The sequence below is a fragment of the Falco cherrug genome, chromosome 1 (genome assembly GCF_023634085.1).
Source record: "Falco cherrug isolate bFalChe1 chromosome 1, bFalChe1.pri, whole genome shotgun sequence".
NCBI classification, from domain to species: domain Eukaryota; kingdom Metazoa; phylum Chordata; class Aves; order Falconiformes; family Falconidae; genus Falco; species Falco cherrug.
In genome coordinates, this window is record NC_073697.1 from 95370164 (window position 1) to 95382197 (window position 12034).

Sequence of the window (12034 nt, forward strand, 5' to 3'; positions counted from 1 at the left end):
TGCCTTTGGCAGCGTTGTAAGAAGTGCGCTGCAACTGTTCCCTGCTCTCTGAGTGTACCTCCTACATGAGGCTGGAGCAGGGAGGCATCTGGTGAGTTTGGCTTGCAGGGGGAAGGTTGAATTTCGATTCTGGTCCTAGGCAGACTTCAGTTGCCTAAAATGTGTTCGAAGCTCTAAATTCCTTGAAGAGGGTCTCCAGATAATGCAAATACAGTGATGATGAAAGATACTGGGCTCGGACACCCAGAGACTCGAGATCCAGGAAGGAACATCACAGATTAAGGCTGTTCTTGCATCTTGGGCCCTCTTGTTGATGCACAGGGATCAGGAATGGCTGATTTAGAAGGCAGCTTGTGTGTCTCCTGGACTGAATGCACTAGGAAGGTGGACTTGGCAGTAGATAGGGATTTATCTCTCTGACTGGAGGTTTCCCACCACAGATGTTCCCGTTGAAAGCCTACGCCTACGGTTTGCACTGCTTCAGTCTCTCAATACAACGTTGGAGACGTTTTTCTTGCCACTGGTGGAGCTTCGGCAGACTGAGATGTATGCTAGTAGCATTGCTGCGCTGCTGCAGGAGGCCAAAGGTCAGTTTCTGGAGGAATGTGGTTGTGCCCTGAAAGGGTGTGCTATGCACCACATGACATTTTGTAATACATTTTGTCAAAGATATTAATATGTGTATACATGTGACAGAAAGAGAACATGGAGGGGAGAGGGAAAGCGAGTTAGTGAGTGGCTCGGTGCGCTAAGAAAGGCTTATTGGCTTCATTCTCAGCCTGATAAGCTGGCACACGGTCTGAGGTGACAGCCAAAACCAGCATTAACCCAAGGCTGCTTCTCAGTGTGGGAGTTTTTCCTTGTTGTTGGTTTGTTTTTAAGGGTGAGGGGGATTATTCTTGCAAGTAGTTAAAAGATGCTGTGCACCTTTCTTGACTGTGGAGGGAGCTGGCCCATCTTCTGTTTGCAGGTGGCTTTCAAATGTGCCTTTATCTTCTTGGGGGTATCCATAAATTAAAATTCTTTGTTAGTCAACAAGCAGCAGATCAGGTGAAAGTCCCAGGACACGTTGGCATCCTCGTTGTCGAGGATTCTACACTTCTAGAATACACTAGAGTGTATTCTACACTTCTAGTTGTAGAATAAGAGAGATCAAGAAAATACTTACCGTGCATCAGCATTTAAAATCGGCATTTACACGCCTTCATTAGACAGCAAACAAACCCAAGATTTAGGTCATTACATGTCTCAAACTTGTTTTCTTCTGAAGAAGATACAGAATCCACCAAAGGTCCCAGTGTGTGTAAGTAGGTTTTAATATTGGCCCAACTAGGAAAAATACTTGTAAACCCAATATGGGGAAGTGAGGAATGTTCAGAGATTTATCTTTATAGAGCCCGTATTTCTGGTGCAATGTGACAGCCCTATTTTTTATCATGTTTTCTTGCCTTTAGCATTACTGTCAAAACACCTCAGATTTCTGAAAGCTATTTGGCAAGGTGTTTCTGATTTGCAGAGATTCTGGTGGAGTTGCTAGGATCTATTTATATAACACTGGAATTGCGTTCATCAGCGTTCTAACCCAACTCACTTCTTCCAGTACACATTAGTAACAAGTACTTCAAAAAGAAAAAAGTGGATTAGCTGTGTCTTACCTACCTAATGAAGGTGAAATTATGATTTTACCACTGCTCATTAGAGAATTTCAGAAAATAAGAATGTAGAAGGACAGATTAACTATATTGAAATGTGTTTCTTCAGGTTTAATCTTCTATGACACAAAAGTAACTGTGATGAACAGAGTGCTGAATGCCACTGTCCAAAGAACTGCTGATCATGCAGCCCCAGAAATCACCCTGGATCCCTTGGAAATCGTTGGAGGTAGGGAAAACATTTATCCTTCTAAAATCCATTTTAATCCCTTGCAACAAGCTGGATCTGTTCTAACCAGGCTCAGATGCTTACTAATGCAAAATACTATGGGGATATTTTTTTTTCCCTCTTGTTTTTAAATAGGGGAGATCCGTTCTTCAGAAAACTCCTATTTCTGTCAGGCAGCAAGACAGCTGGCCTGTGTGCCATCCTCGCAGCTCTGTGTGAAACTCGCCAGCGGTGGAGACCCTACATACGCTTTCAACATTCGGTTCACAGGGGAGGAGGTTCATGGAACAAGTAAGTTGGGATTGCAGTTACCGGCGTGGGTGACACGGGGTACAGTCATGAGAACTTACTCCAGGTGAAATTCAAGTTTTCACGAGAATGGGGCTCACGTTAACTCGCAGGAGCACTGTGACCTTTGTGGTGGTTGTCGTTTTGCAGATGGAAAAGAATGAAGCTTCCAGGAATGAAGCAAGCCAGATGGTTAATTTTCCTATTTTAGCTAATACAGCAGGAATCATGTGTGCCTGGGCGTGTGACTTTGCTAACTGGAGCAAGTAAATAAAGTAATAATAAGTGGTTTGAAGCATGGGGAGAGCTTTTAGTAAGAGTATCTCTTTAGGTTGCTTTGGTGCTCAGCTGTGGTAAACCCAGACTGTGCTGGTAACAAAGATTATTTTTTAAGTACTCTGTTGTTAGTAATGAGCCGGATAATGCTGCTGTGGTTTTTGTTGTTGAAGTGATGTGAGATTGTATAGCCAATATTTTAAGACACCATTCAGTACTAGTGTAGGATACATTGCCAAACTTAGCTGTCAAGGAATACGCAAGCGTTAACAACCAAAAATGGTTGTACCCAGGCGAGGTGGTTTTGAGGATTGTTTTCAACTTGGCATCAGAAGTACGAACTTCAGCTTGTCTCAGCCAAGCTGAAGAGACAGTGAGTCCAGTAAGGGTTTTGTTGCTTTAAAAGCGGTCCTTAATTTTTGCAGTAAACGGTATTAAATTTGCATGTGTCTCATTTTTGTGAGATGATGTGCAGTATTTCTTGTAATGGTTTTCATAATTTTAACGTGGTGGGTTAAAAGAACAAACAATTAACTGTCCTAGTTTTACCTAACCAGTACAGAGACACTCCTCATGACATAGGAGTACTGCTTCTCAACAGAAAGTGTTGAGCAATAATCTCACTGTATTAAACAAGATTATTATGCCTTCTCTTCTCTTGATGCTATATTTTAATTTGTGAGGCTTTATTTTCTAAGACCTTCTTTACGTGGATGCTTCCCAGCCCTTTCTGGATACTGACTTTCTTTGGGGGTGCTGGCTCCCTTGGATGTGATATGGGTTGCCTGTACTCCAGGAAGAGACTTGATTTAAGCAAGAGCTGAGAAAATGTTGCTTTGCAGATCTGTTGAATAATTGATGGGGCATCAAGGCAAGTATCGACGGTGTGGCAAAGAAGAAAATTGATCGCTGCTATCTAAATTCATGCAGTCTCTGCATACTGCCTGTAGTAGGTCCTTTTTGGAAATTCGTGGGGGTATATGGAGTTAGGGAGGAAAAGCCCCAAATGCACTTCTAATATTGCCAACTAGTGTCATCTATCACATTGCATAAAAGGAAATGTCAGTGTGCACCTATTAGCTCCTTGATGCCTTCTCTCAAGGGGAATTTTTTTCTTTTTAAGGTCTGAGGTGGTTATTGACAGTATCTGTAGAGAGAGAAATGTTACGGCCCCAGCTCAGCGTCTGTAATGATTTCTGATGCGTGGCCTCACTGCTTTTAGCTGTGGAAACGCTCCATTGGTATGAAGACAGCACCATTCATCTTCTAATCAAGTAACGAATTCCATTTGCAGGCCAACTGGTGTAACAAATGTTTGTGCTAGTCTTACCCGTAGTGTGCTGGAAGACAAAGCAGCATTTAAGAATTCAGCAGGAAGCAATTCAGTGAATATTTTTTGCATGTAATTACACTATTTAAATGTGGACTCGCACATGAATAGCAAGCTGGCGTGGCTGGCATCTACCCCACCCTGGTTTAAGCTGCACATCTGTGCAGTCAGAGAGGTTGAGTGTGTAACCGAAGGCGTGAAACGCTGTTTCAAGGAGAACGGCAAATTCTGGATTAGAAGGCAGTGGTGACAAGCCTCAGGGGGCATTTCATGATTTTGCTTCTCTCTTTCAGGTGGATCTTTCCGTCACTTCCTTTGGCAAGTGTGTAAGGAGTTACAGAGCTCCTCGCTCTCCCTTCTCCTGTTGTGCCCAAGCTCTGCGGTCAATAAGAATAAGGTGTGATATCTCAACGCAAGGAATGAAGTTGCTTTTCTCTTTTTGAATGCGTGTGTTTGAACAGGAGTAGAACATGTTCAGTTAGTGATACAGAGAGAAGCCGCAGATCAGTGGCCCCAGTTAGCACGTCTAACCGGGCAGGTCTCAGGTGCCTGATGGAACTGAAAATGCCTGCTGAGGAATCCCTGCTGCGCTTCACATGGTGCTGCAGGTACTTGAGGAAGCAGCCAAGTAGTCGGGACCGCAGAACGCAGCAAAATTAAGACTCCTGGTCAAAGCTTCCTTAGAGTGAATCTGGTTCAGTTGTCTGATTGAGAGGTTGTCGGTGCCAAGGTAATGAAGTCACCTTCTGCTGGTATTACTCCAGGAATGTCCCCAGGAAAGTCAATCACATTGCTAGTAGAAGACGACACTCCATCTGTGCTATTTAATGTGTATTTACTGCCCTCCTATTTTGTGCAGTAGATGTATTGTAGAAACAAGGTAAAGCTTATGGCCCAAAGAATTTACGGTAGCTGAGCTACAGTTCCTTCCTAGGAATATTCACAAGGCAGGAAAACAGGACGTGTCCCTCAACTTACGACCAACTACACGGCAAACCTGGCCTTGCGTATCCACACTGTATTTCAGAAAGCTCCCGCAACTGAACGTCTGAGATGTTGAATGGACAATACAAATACAGCCAAGTCCTGTAAATGCTGATTAAGAGAGCTTTTAAAAGCGGGGCTCTCAGGGAAACCGGTGTTATATTGCTTTCAATCATTAACTGTTAAGATAATGTGCTGTAATATCGCAGTATAATGTATACAGGCTCCGTGCCATGCTTAAGTAAATCCTGTTGTAGCCATCTAAACAGTATTCACCGTGTTCAAATCATTTTTTTCACAAGCCTGTTGACTTATGGCCCTGCAGGGTATGCATCGGTCATTAAACACTGAGTTGTGTGCTCTGTTCTTTTTTTTTTTCTAAAGGGGAAGTACATTTTGACGCCCAGCCCTATAACCTACGCAGAGGAGCAGTTATTCCATTTCTTTGGGCAGCTCTTGGGTATCGCAATTCGAGCAGATGTTCCTCTGCCACTTGACCTCCTGCCCTCCTTTTGGAAGACCCTGGTAGGAGAGCCACTGGATCCTGACATAGATCTCCAGGAAGCTGACATCCTCACCTACAACTATGTCAAAAAATTTGAAAATGTAAGTAACTTTCTTTCTCTTCCCTCTGTTTTTCAGGGTTTCCTTCAGAAGCCCGTTGTTGTAGTAGCAGGTGACTTTCCCGGCTGCCCCAAATGGTAGTGGTTGGCTCCACAGCCGGCAGGTGGTTTTCATCTGAGCGGGGTCGTGAAGTGGTTTGACTCATTTTGGGTGCAGGGTTTTACCTGCTGATGGCTGGAAAAGCTGCTCGGTCTCCTCTGCTGCCAGGCACAGTGGAATTCAGGTTTCTGAAACGATTCCTGGAACGTGACAGTGCTAAACCAGAAAAGAACCCACCAGAGCCGTTACTGGCTTCCACTGCCCGTGCTGTCTGCAGGGGATAGAACGGGGGCGCTTGGCACGGTGTGGTGGTGCCGTAAAGGTGTCACAAGCGTAACGCGGCACGACGTGCCGGCCGCCAGGTACGAGCCTTGTGTTTGGTGACAGATCAATGACGAGACAGAACTGGAAGCTCTGTGTGCAGAAATTGCTTCTCAGCACCTGGCGACAGAGAGCCCTGACTGCCCGAACAAGCCGTGCTGCAAGTTCACCTACCTGACCATGACCGGGGAAGAAGTGGAGCTTTGTCCCAGGGGCAGGCACATTCCAGTGGGGTAAGTAACAGCTGCCCGGGCAGGCCCTGGCACTGGGCTACATGGGAAAGAAGCATTTCTGGAAGAGTTTTCCAAGCAGCAGGCTCTCCAGAGATAGTTTTGTAACAAGCTGAAGGCTGGAACAATCTGGGAAAGCTTGACATTTGTTGGCAGAATCACTGGTGCTATTTAGTGCCTTTTGTTTGGTGCGGCGTGGTGCTTGTCAGCTGCCTGCGGGCTGCAGCAGAGCCCTTGTGAGGCTGGTGAGAAACGGGCCGGGCTGAGGGGAGGGGAGGAGGCTGGGCACAGGGGAAGTAAATTGGGAAGCATCGGGGAAAAAAAGGGCTTAATGCTCCCTCCTGCTTACTCAGAAGCAGAATCTCCCCGTAAAGCCCTTCTGTATGTGGCGGTGTGGGACAGGGCACGAGGGCTCTTACGCGCTCTCCTTTTTGTCCTGGATCGCTGCCCTTGCAGGTGGGAGAACAAGGACGTGTACGCGACAGCGATCCGCAGCTTGAGGATGCGTGAGCTGCAGACGCCGGAGTGCATGACTGCAGTGCGTGCTGGCCTTGGGTCCATCATTCCCCTGCAGCTCCTGACTACGCTGACCCCTCTAGAGATGGAGCTGAGGACGTGCGGGCTTCCCTACATTAACCTGGAGTTCCTCAAGGTGCAGAGAACTGCAAACCCACCTGTCTGACACAGGGAGGGGATGGGGCCCTCCCATGGGGAAGGCGCTGGGAAGACTCTTCCCCCTTGCAATATCGCCAGGACTTCCATGTGCAAGTACTTGGGCACCCCCCTTTGCCCCCCAGGAAGTGTTGTAAGATTTCACTGGATTCAGGAAATAATAGGAGTGGGACGACTTCTAGAGAGGAGTAATGGATTTACCTTTTACCATCCAGTTTTAAATCTATCTCTGTGTTAATCGATCTCTATTCGATATTTGCCACTTAAGCTAAGGGCTGAAAGAGCCGTCGCCCTTACTTTGAATTGCAGGTAGTTTCTGAAAACCTAAAATTAATCTGTAACAGCCACCTTCTCATCCTAAATGCTTTCATATCATTACCATAAGAATTATGCCATAAAAAGAACTGTTCTTTTGTGCCAGAAGTTGTAGAATATTCTCAGCTGTGGGCGTTACCGTGGTTTTGTGCGTTCCTTGAACAGCAGCAGCACTGAAGTGCCCCGGTCCTGCGTCTCAAACAAAACAGGGCTGGGCATTCCCTGTGCTGCCGGGGAACGCGCTGGAACGAGCCCGTTACAGAAGCTGATGGGCTAAAAAGATTCAAACCTGCGTATATCGGCACTCTGCTGCGGCTGGAGTTCCTCATGACTTGGGAAAGGCAGGAGAACGGGGGGAGAGGTGTAGGTCCCCTCCCCTTCTGTCCTCTTACGGTCTAAGGGGGGAAGATTTGCGACGGGAGAAGAAAGCAGCCGTGGACATTCTGCTTTTTCTTCCCTTAGGCACACACCATGTACCAGGTGGGCTTGATGGAGACTGATCAGCACATTGAGTTTTTCTGGAGCGCGCTGGAGATGTTCACTCAGGAGGAGCTCTGCAAGTTCATCAAGTTCGCCTGTAACCAGGAGCGAATCCCCTTCACGTGCCCGTGCAAAGACGGGGGTCCCGACACTGCCCACGTCCCGCCGTACCCCATGAAAATCGCACCCCCCGACGGAGCTGCAGGTATGTTCCCCGCTGTCTCCAAAGGCCAAGGAAACCAATTCTGTTCTCAGTGTGGTTTGAGCTTTCAGCTCCCACCCACCCACAATGAAAAGTGTATTTAACGCCCAAAGAATGACGAAAGAGAGGCAGGTCCTTGTGGCTGTAAATAAGAGAGAACTTCTTTTTAAACCTGTAAAACTAAAATTTCAAATCAACGGAAAGCGTTGCCCTCTGGAGACGCTGAGAGGCTTTGCATGGTATTTCTCTCAATGCTTTTAAAATGATGGGACTGCCGGAGAGGCACGGCAGTGCTCCAGGTTCAGGCCAGACGTGACAGGCAGGGATTTTATTTTGGTGCTTCTCAGCAGGTAGAGGCGCGGGGGCAGAAGGCTGGCGGGCAGTCCGGTGAGAAGCGGCAGGCGCGTCACAGACCCCTCTGGCACTTCTTCCCCCGCAGGTTCTCCAGACTCTCGGTACATCCGCGTTGAAACGTGCATGTTCATGATCAAACTTCCTCAGTACTCCTCGCTGGACATCATGCTGGAAAAGCTCCGCTACGCCATCCACTACCGGGAGGATCCGCTCAGCGGCTGAGCGGGAGAAGGGGATGCCCAGAGGTGACTGGATTGTTCTGTGACTCTGCTGACGCTGGAAACCCTTCGATTCACCTAAAAATACCTCCTGTAACACTGTGTGATGAGCTGGAGGTTAATTTATTTTCTGAACTCTTGTTCCCGTTACAATAATTACTGGAAGACTTACATTTTGTATTTGTAGACTTTGTGGTGGACTGGTTATTTTGCTGCCTTGTTTGTGGAATATTTGTAGGATAGTTTAGTAAGGACCAGTTTGTGTATAATTTAATTTTGAAAAACCTTTAAACATGTACATTTCTAATTTTGTAATTTAGAACGATATTACCCATGCGAACACAACAACAGCGAGGGCGTTCTGAGTTGGGGGTGGCGCGGAGGTGAAGGCTGGTGGATCGCTCTCCCCTGAAACATTTTTGAGTACAAAAACGGAGAGAATCGGGGGCGGGGAGGGAATCGCTGCGGGGCACCTGCAGGAGCGGAGTGCGGCACCTCTTCTGTCATAGGCAGAGAGCGTGTGGAATTTCTGGCACTTGAGTTTTGGAGCAGGAGGTAGGCTGCCACACTGCATGGTTACGTTTCCACCGTTTTCTTGTAACTTTTTTTTTTTTTGAAATTATAAGCAAGCACACGGGTAGCTGCCGCAATTAATTTGGGGTTTCAGCTAGACACTTTTGATTAGGAAGATTTATAACTGATAGAACAGTGAAAGGGCCGTAATTCAGTTGGGTTCTCGCCCTAGATGTTCTTGAATGTCTGCTTTGCTTAGTAACAAAATAATTTATTGTAATTAAAATATTAGCAGAACCAAAATGGCTTCTCTCTGTCCGGTGTAAGATACCACAGTCCAAATGTATAATCTGTGACTCTATCCTATTTCTGAAGAAGCTTTCAGAATAATCGGTGTGCGGTTAAACACCTGTAACTCACTTTTTGTACTCAAAAATGATCTTCGAAGAGCAAATTATCCTGGAGATGTGATGCCCGCAAGGAGGACGAGGTGGGGGGGAGGCACAAAGTCACTTGTTTGAAGATAAAGCTTCTATTTTGTACGGAGAGATAATAGCAGACTATGGAGAGAGAACAATTCTCTGAAGTTTAACTTTTGTATGTTGTGAAATACGTTCTGGGGTGGTTTCAGAACAACCTGTCGCCACGTGGCAGCTTCCTTTACTGGTGTCTGAGCGGTTGCCCCGCACCGGGCGCATTCGGAAGCGCGGCATTGCTGCGGTCATTGCCTCGAAGTGACACTACCAGGAACTCCCTGTGTGGGAAAGGACCGGAGAGAGCACAGGGAAATCGCCGCTGCGCGGCTCGGTACTACGTGAGAGTTAAGTGCCGGTACTGAGCTACAAGCTTGTTATTTTTCCTTCCAGTGTGCTTAGCGCACGCGGAGCACATGTAAAGGTCTGTGGCGGGGGAGGGGGTGACTGTACTTTAAGGTTGGTATTCGGTGTTACTTTAGAAGACGGCATACACTGATTTGGCTTGTTGGTGGTCATGGGAATTCAAAAAGCTGTATTTATTGTATATTCTTGTGAATATTGGCAACGATGAGTGTGTGGTACTTGGAAGATAAAATGTGAGTAAGAGAGAAAAGCCTACACAAGTGTGTATATTCTTGTTCTGTGAGCGAATGGGAAAAACAAAAATAAATGTGTGTTCAACAGTTGTAGAGCTAGTTGTTGGCATCCAGAGCCTGCAGCTCCTGCCGTTAGGGAAGCTGTGTTATTACCCGTCTGTCGCGTATTGCCCTTTCCAAGGGCCGGATACAGAATATTCAGAAGAATATTTACTCTTGGGTCTTGTCCATTTCCTGGTAGAAGCGTACCTGTAGCTGAGAAACCACTCGGAGTAAGCGCAAACACACGCGGAGCTGACGGAGACCAAGGGGAAAACTAAGCCGAAGGCGCGGCTGGGAGCCGCTTTGTTCCCGTCTGGGATGCGTGTTCCCAGGCAAGTGCCACAGGGAAGCGCGAAGGAGGTCGGTGGAAGTTTGTGGCGCTGGTGTTGCTGCCAGCAATGCGCTTGGGGGTTGTTCCTGGCCCGTGGATGGCGCGTTTGGTTTGGGTTTCACGCCCCCGTTCCAAGGCCTCGGCGCCTTGGGTGGACTTGCTCCCAGGGGCCGGAGAGCTGGGAATGCCGGTGTTCTCCAAGGCCGGGAGTACGGCTGTGAGTCAGAAAATGCTGCTAATGTCCGTCTTCTTCCAGAGAGCACGTCCGAGTGGGACATATCTGCGTCTTGGCCCTGAAAGGCGTGCTGTAAAGTTACTCAATACATATTTATTACAATGAATTATTTATGATTACAAATAACACAAACTTTGAGTCGATGCTGTTTACACCTCGCTGTGTAAATGAAGCTTCTTATCCTGGAGGAATGTCACACCGGTAAATACCCTTCACCGGCTGGTTTGCTCGGAGGGATGGTCTGAGCCCTGCAAGAGGAGGAGCTGGGGCGGGGAGGGCACTGGCTTTTTGTTGCGTTGGTTGGTCAGTTGTTTGGGTTTTTTTTAATGCCCCTAGAAAGGAAGCGCTGCAGCGGTTCGCCTGTAGCTCAAATGGCCTTTTAATTAAAGCTTTTCTAATCATCATCACTTCCTTGTGCTTTACATGACTTACATGACTTGACATTGTCTGTAATCGGCTTGTTTGTCAAAGAGATTGGTTTGTGATTATTTCTTTTTTTTTTTTTTAAACTATCTATTCATTCAGAATGTAAAATTATACTAAACAATGGCAGAACGCTGGAGCTGGCTTGGTGTGTGTCCGTCTCAGTACCGTTCGCAGCATTAACCTGTTAAGTGCTCTTGGCCATGGAGTGTAACTTGCATAAAGGAGATTCTTGACATCCCTTGAGATGTATCGTGTCCTTCTTTGGGGCTGGAAAGAATTAACTCCTGGGCTGCTGCAGCTGCGCTGGTGCAGGGGAACGGAGCTGCTGGAAACAACGCTGCAGACTGTCTGCTTTTGAATCCCGCTTTTGGGGGTTAATACCCTTGTATTTACTTGGCAGAGAAATTAAATATTTTGTACCAAATGGAGAGCAAGCACAATGCTAACATCTCTCTTGATGGAGAGAGCACGGGATTTCTCATGCCTGAGGAATAATGCCGCTAAGCCACGCTGTCAGCTCGTGTTCATCCTAGCGATTCCTGAGCCAAGGCATCCCGCTCCCTTCCACAGCCCAGGAGAGCCAGCTTAGCTTCCCTTCTTGCCGTAGCAGTTTTCCCCAGGAAACTTCCCAGCGCAAGGTTGGTTGCGACCTGGTTTTAAATCTTTCTTCTGCTTCGCTTGTATAAATAGAGGCTTACATTTGGTGGAAGCATCCGTCAAATGTCTTTGTTTTAGAAGCAGGATCACCTCGGCCGCTGTGCGTGAGCCTTCCATGGGCCAGTGCCAGCAGCAGGGACAAGGCCTCTGGGAACAGCCCTGCCCTAGGAGGGGGATTGGCTGATTAGCCCTGCTCATGCCACCTGCTGTGCCCGGTTCATTAGGTACCCATGGTCATTCTCCAAGGCCTGCCTGCTCCAGCTGTTACCTTCCCCATTCCCGAAGCACAGGGTGAATAACTGCGCTCCTGAAGGGAATTAGCAAAGGCTTCAAGCCGGTGCCAGCAGCAGGACACCAATGAACGAGGCCCGTGGCCCGTCATTCTGGGCTCTCGCGAGCCCTGGGCTGGGAACTTGCCTGCAGATAATGTTTGCGATCTCACATCACTTCAGCAAATAGGTTTGTACCTCACCGTGTTTGGAGAAAACATTTACCTCTATTTAGAATGTGAACTTTTGCATACTACATGAGTCTATACTACTAA

The 12034-nt window shown here is 47.2% G+C and overlaps 1 protein-coding gene across 5 annotated transcripts in view; it reads left to right on the forward strand.

Moving 5' to 3' along the window:
- The window catches only part of HECTD4 (HECT domain E3 ubiquitin protein ligase 4), a 77863-nt gene extending 66790 nt beyond the window's left edge, over positions 1-11073 (forward strand). For all 5 annotated transcript variants that reach the window (XM_055708976.1, XM_027797824.2, XM_055708984.1 and 2 more), the window contains 9 exons: positions 441-587; positions 1762-1881; positions 2017-2172; positions 4069-4172; positions 5144-5365; positions 5810-5976; positions 6430-6625; positions 7423-7645; positions 8082-11073. In XM_055708976.1, the coding sequence (XP_055564951.1) occupies positions 441-587; positions 1762-1881; positions 2017-2172; positions 4069-4172; positions 5144-5365; positions 5810-5976; positions 6430-6625; positions 7423-7645; positions 8082-8218 (1472 nt within the window). In that variant the 3' untranslated portion in view covers positions 8219-11073. The remainder of the gene's footprint in view (positions 1-440; positions 588-1761; positions 1882-2016; positions 2173-4068; positions 4173-5143; positions 5366-5809; positions 5977-6429; positions 6626-7422; positions 7646-8081) is intronic.
- The last annotated feature ends 961 nt before the right edge of the window (positions 11074-12034 follow it).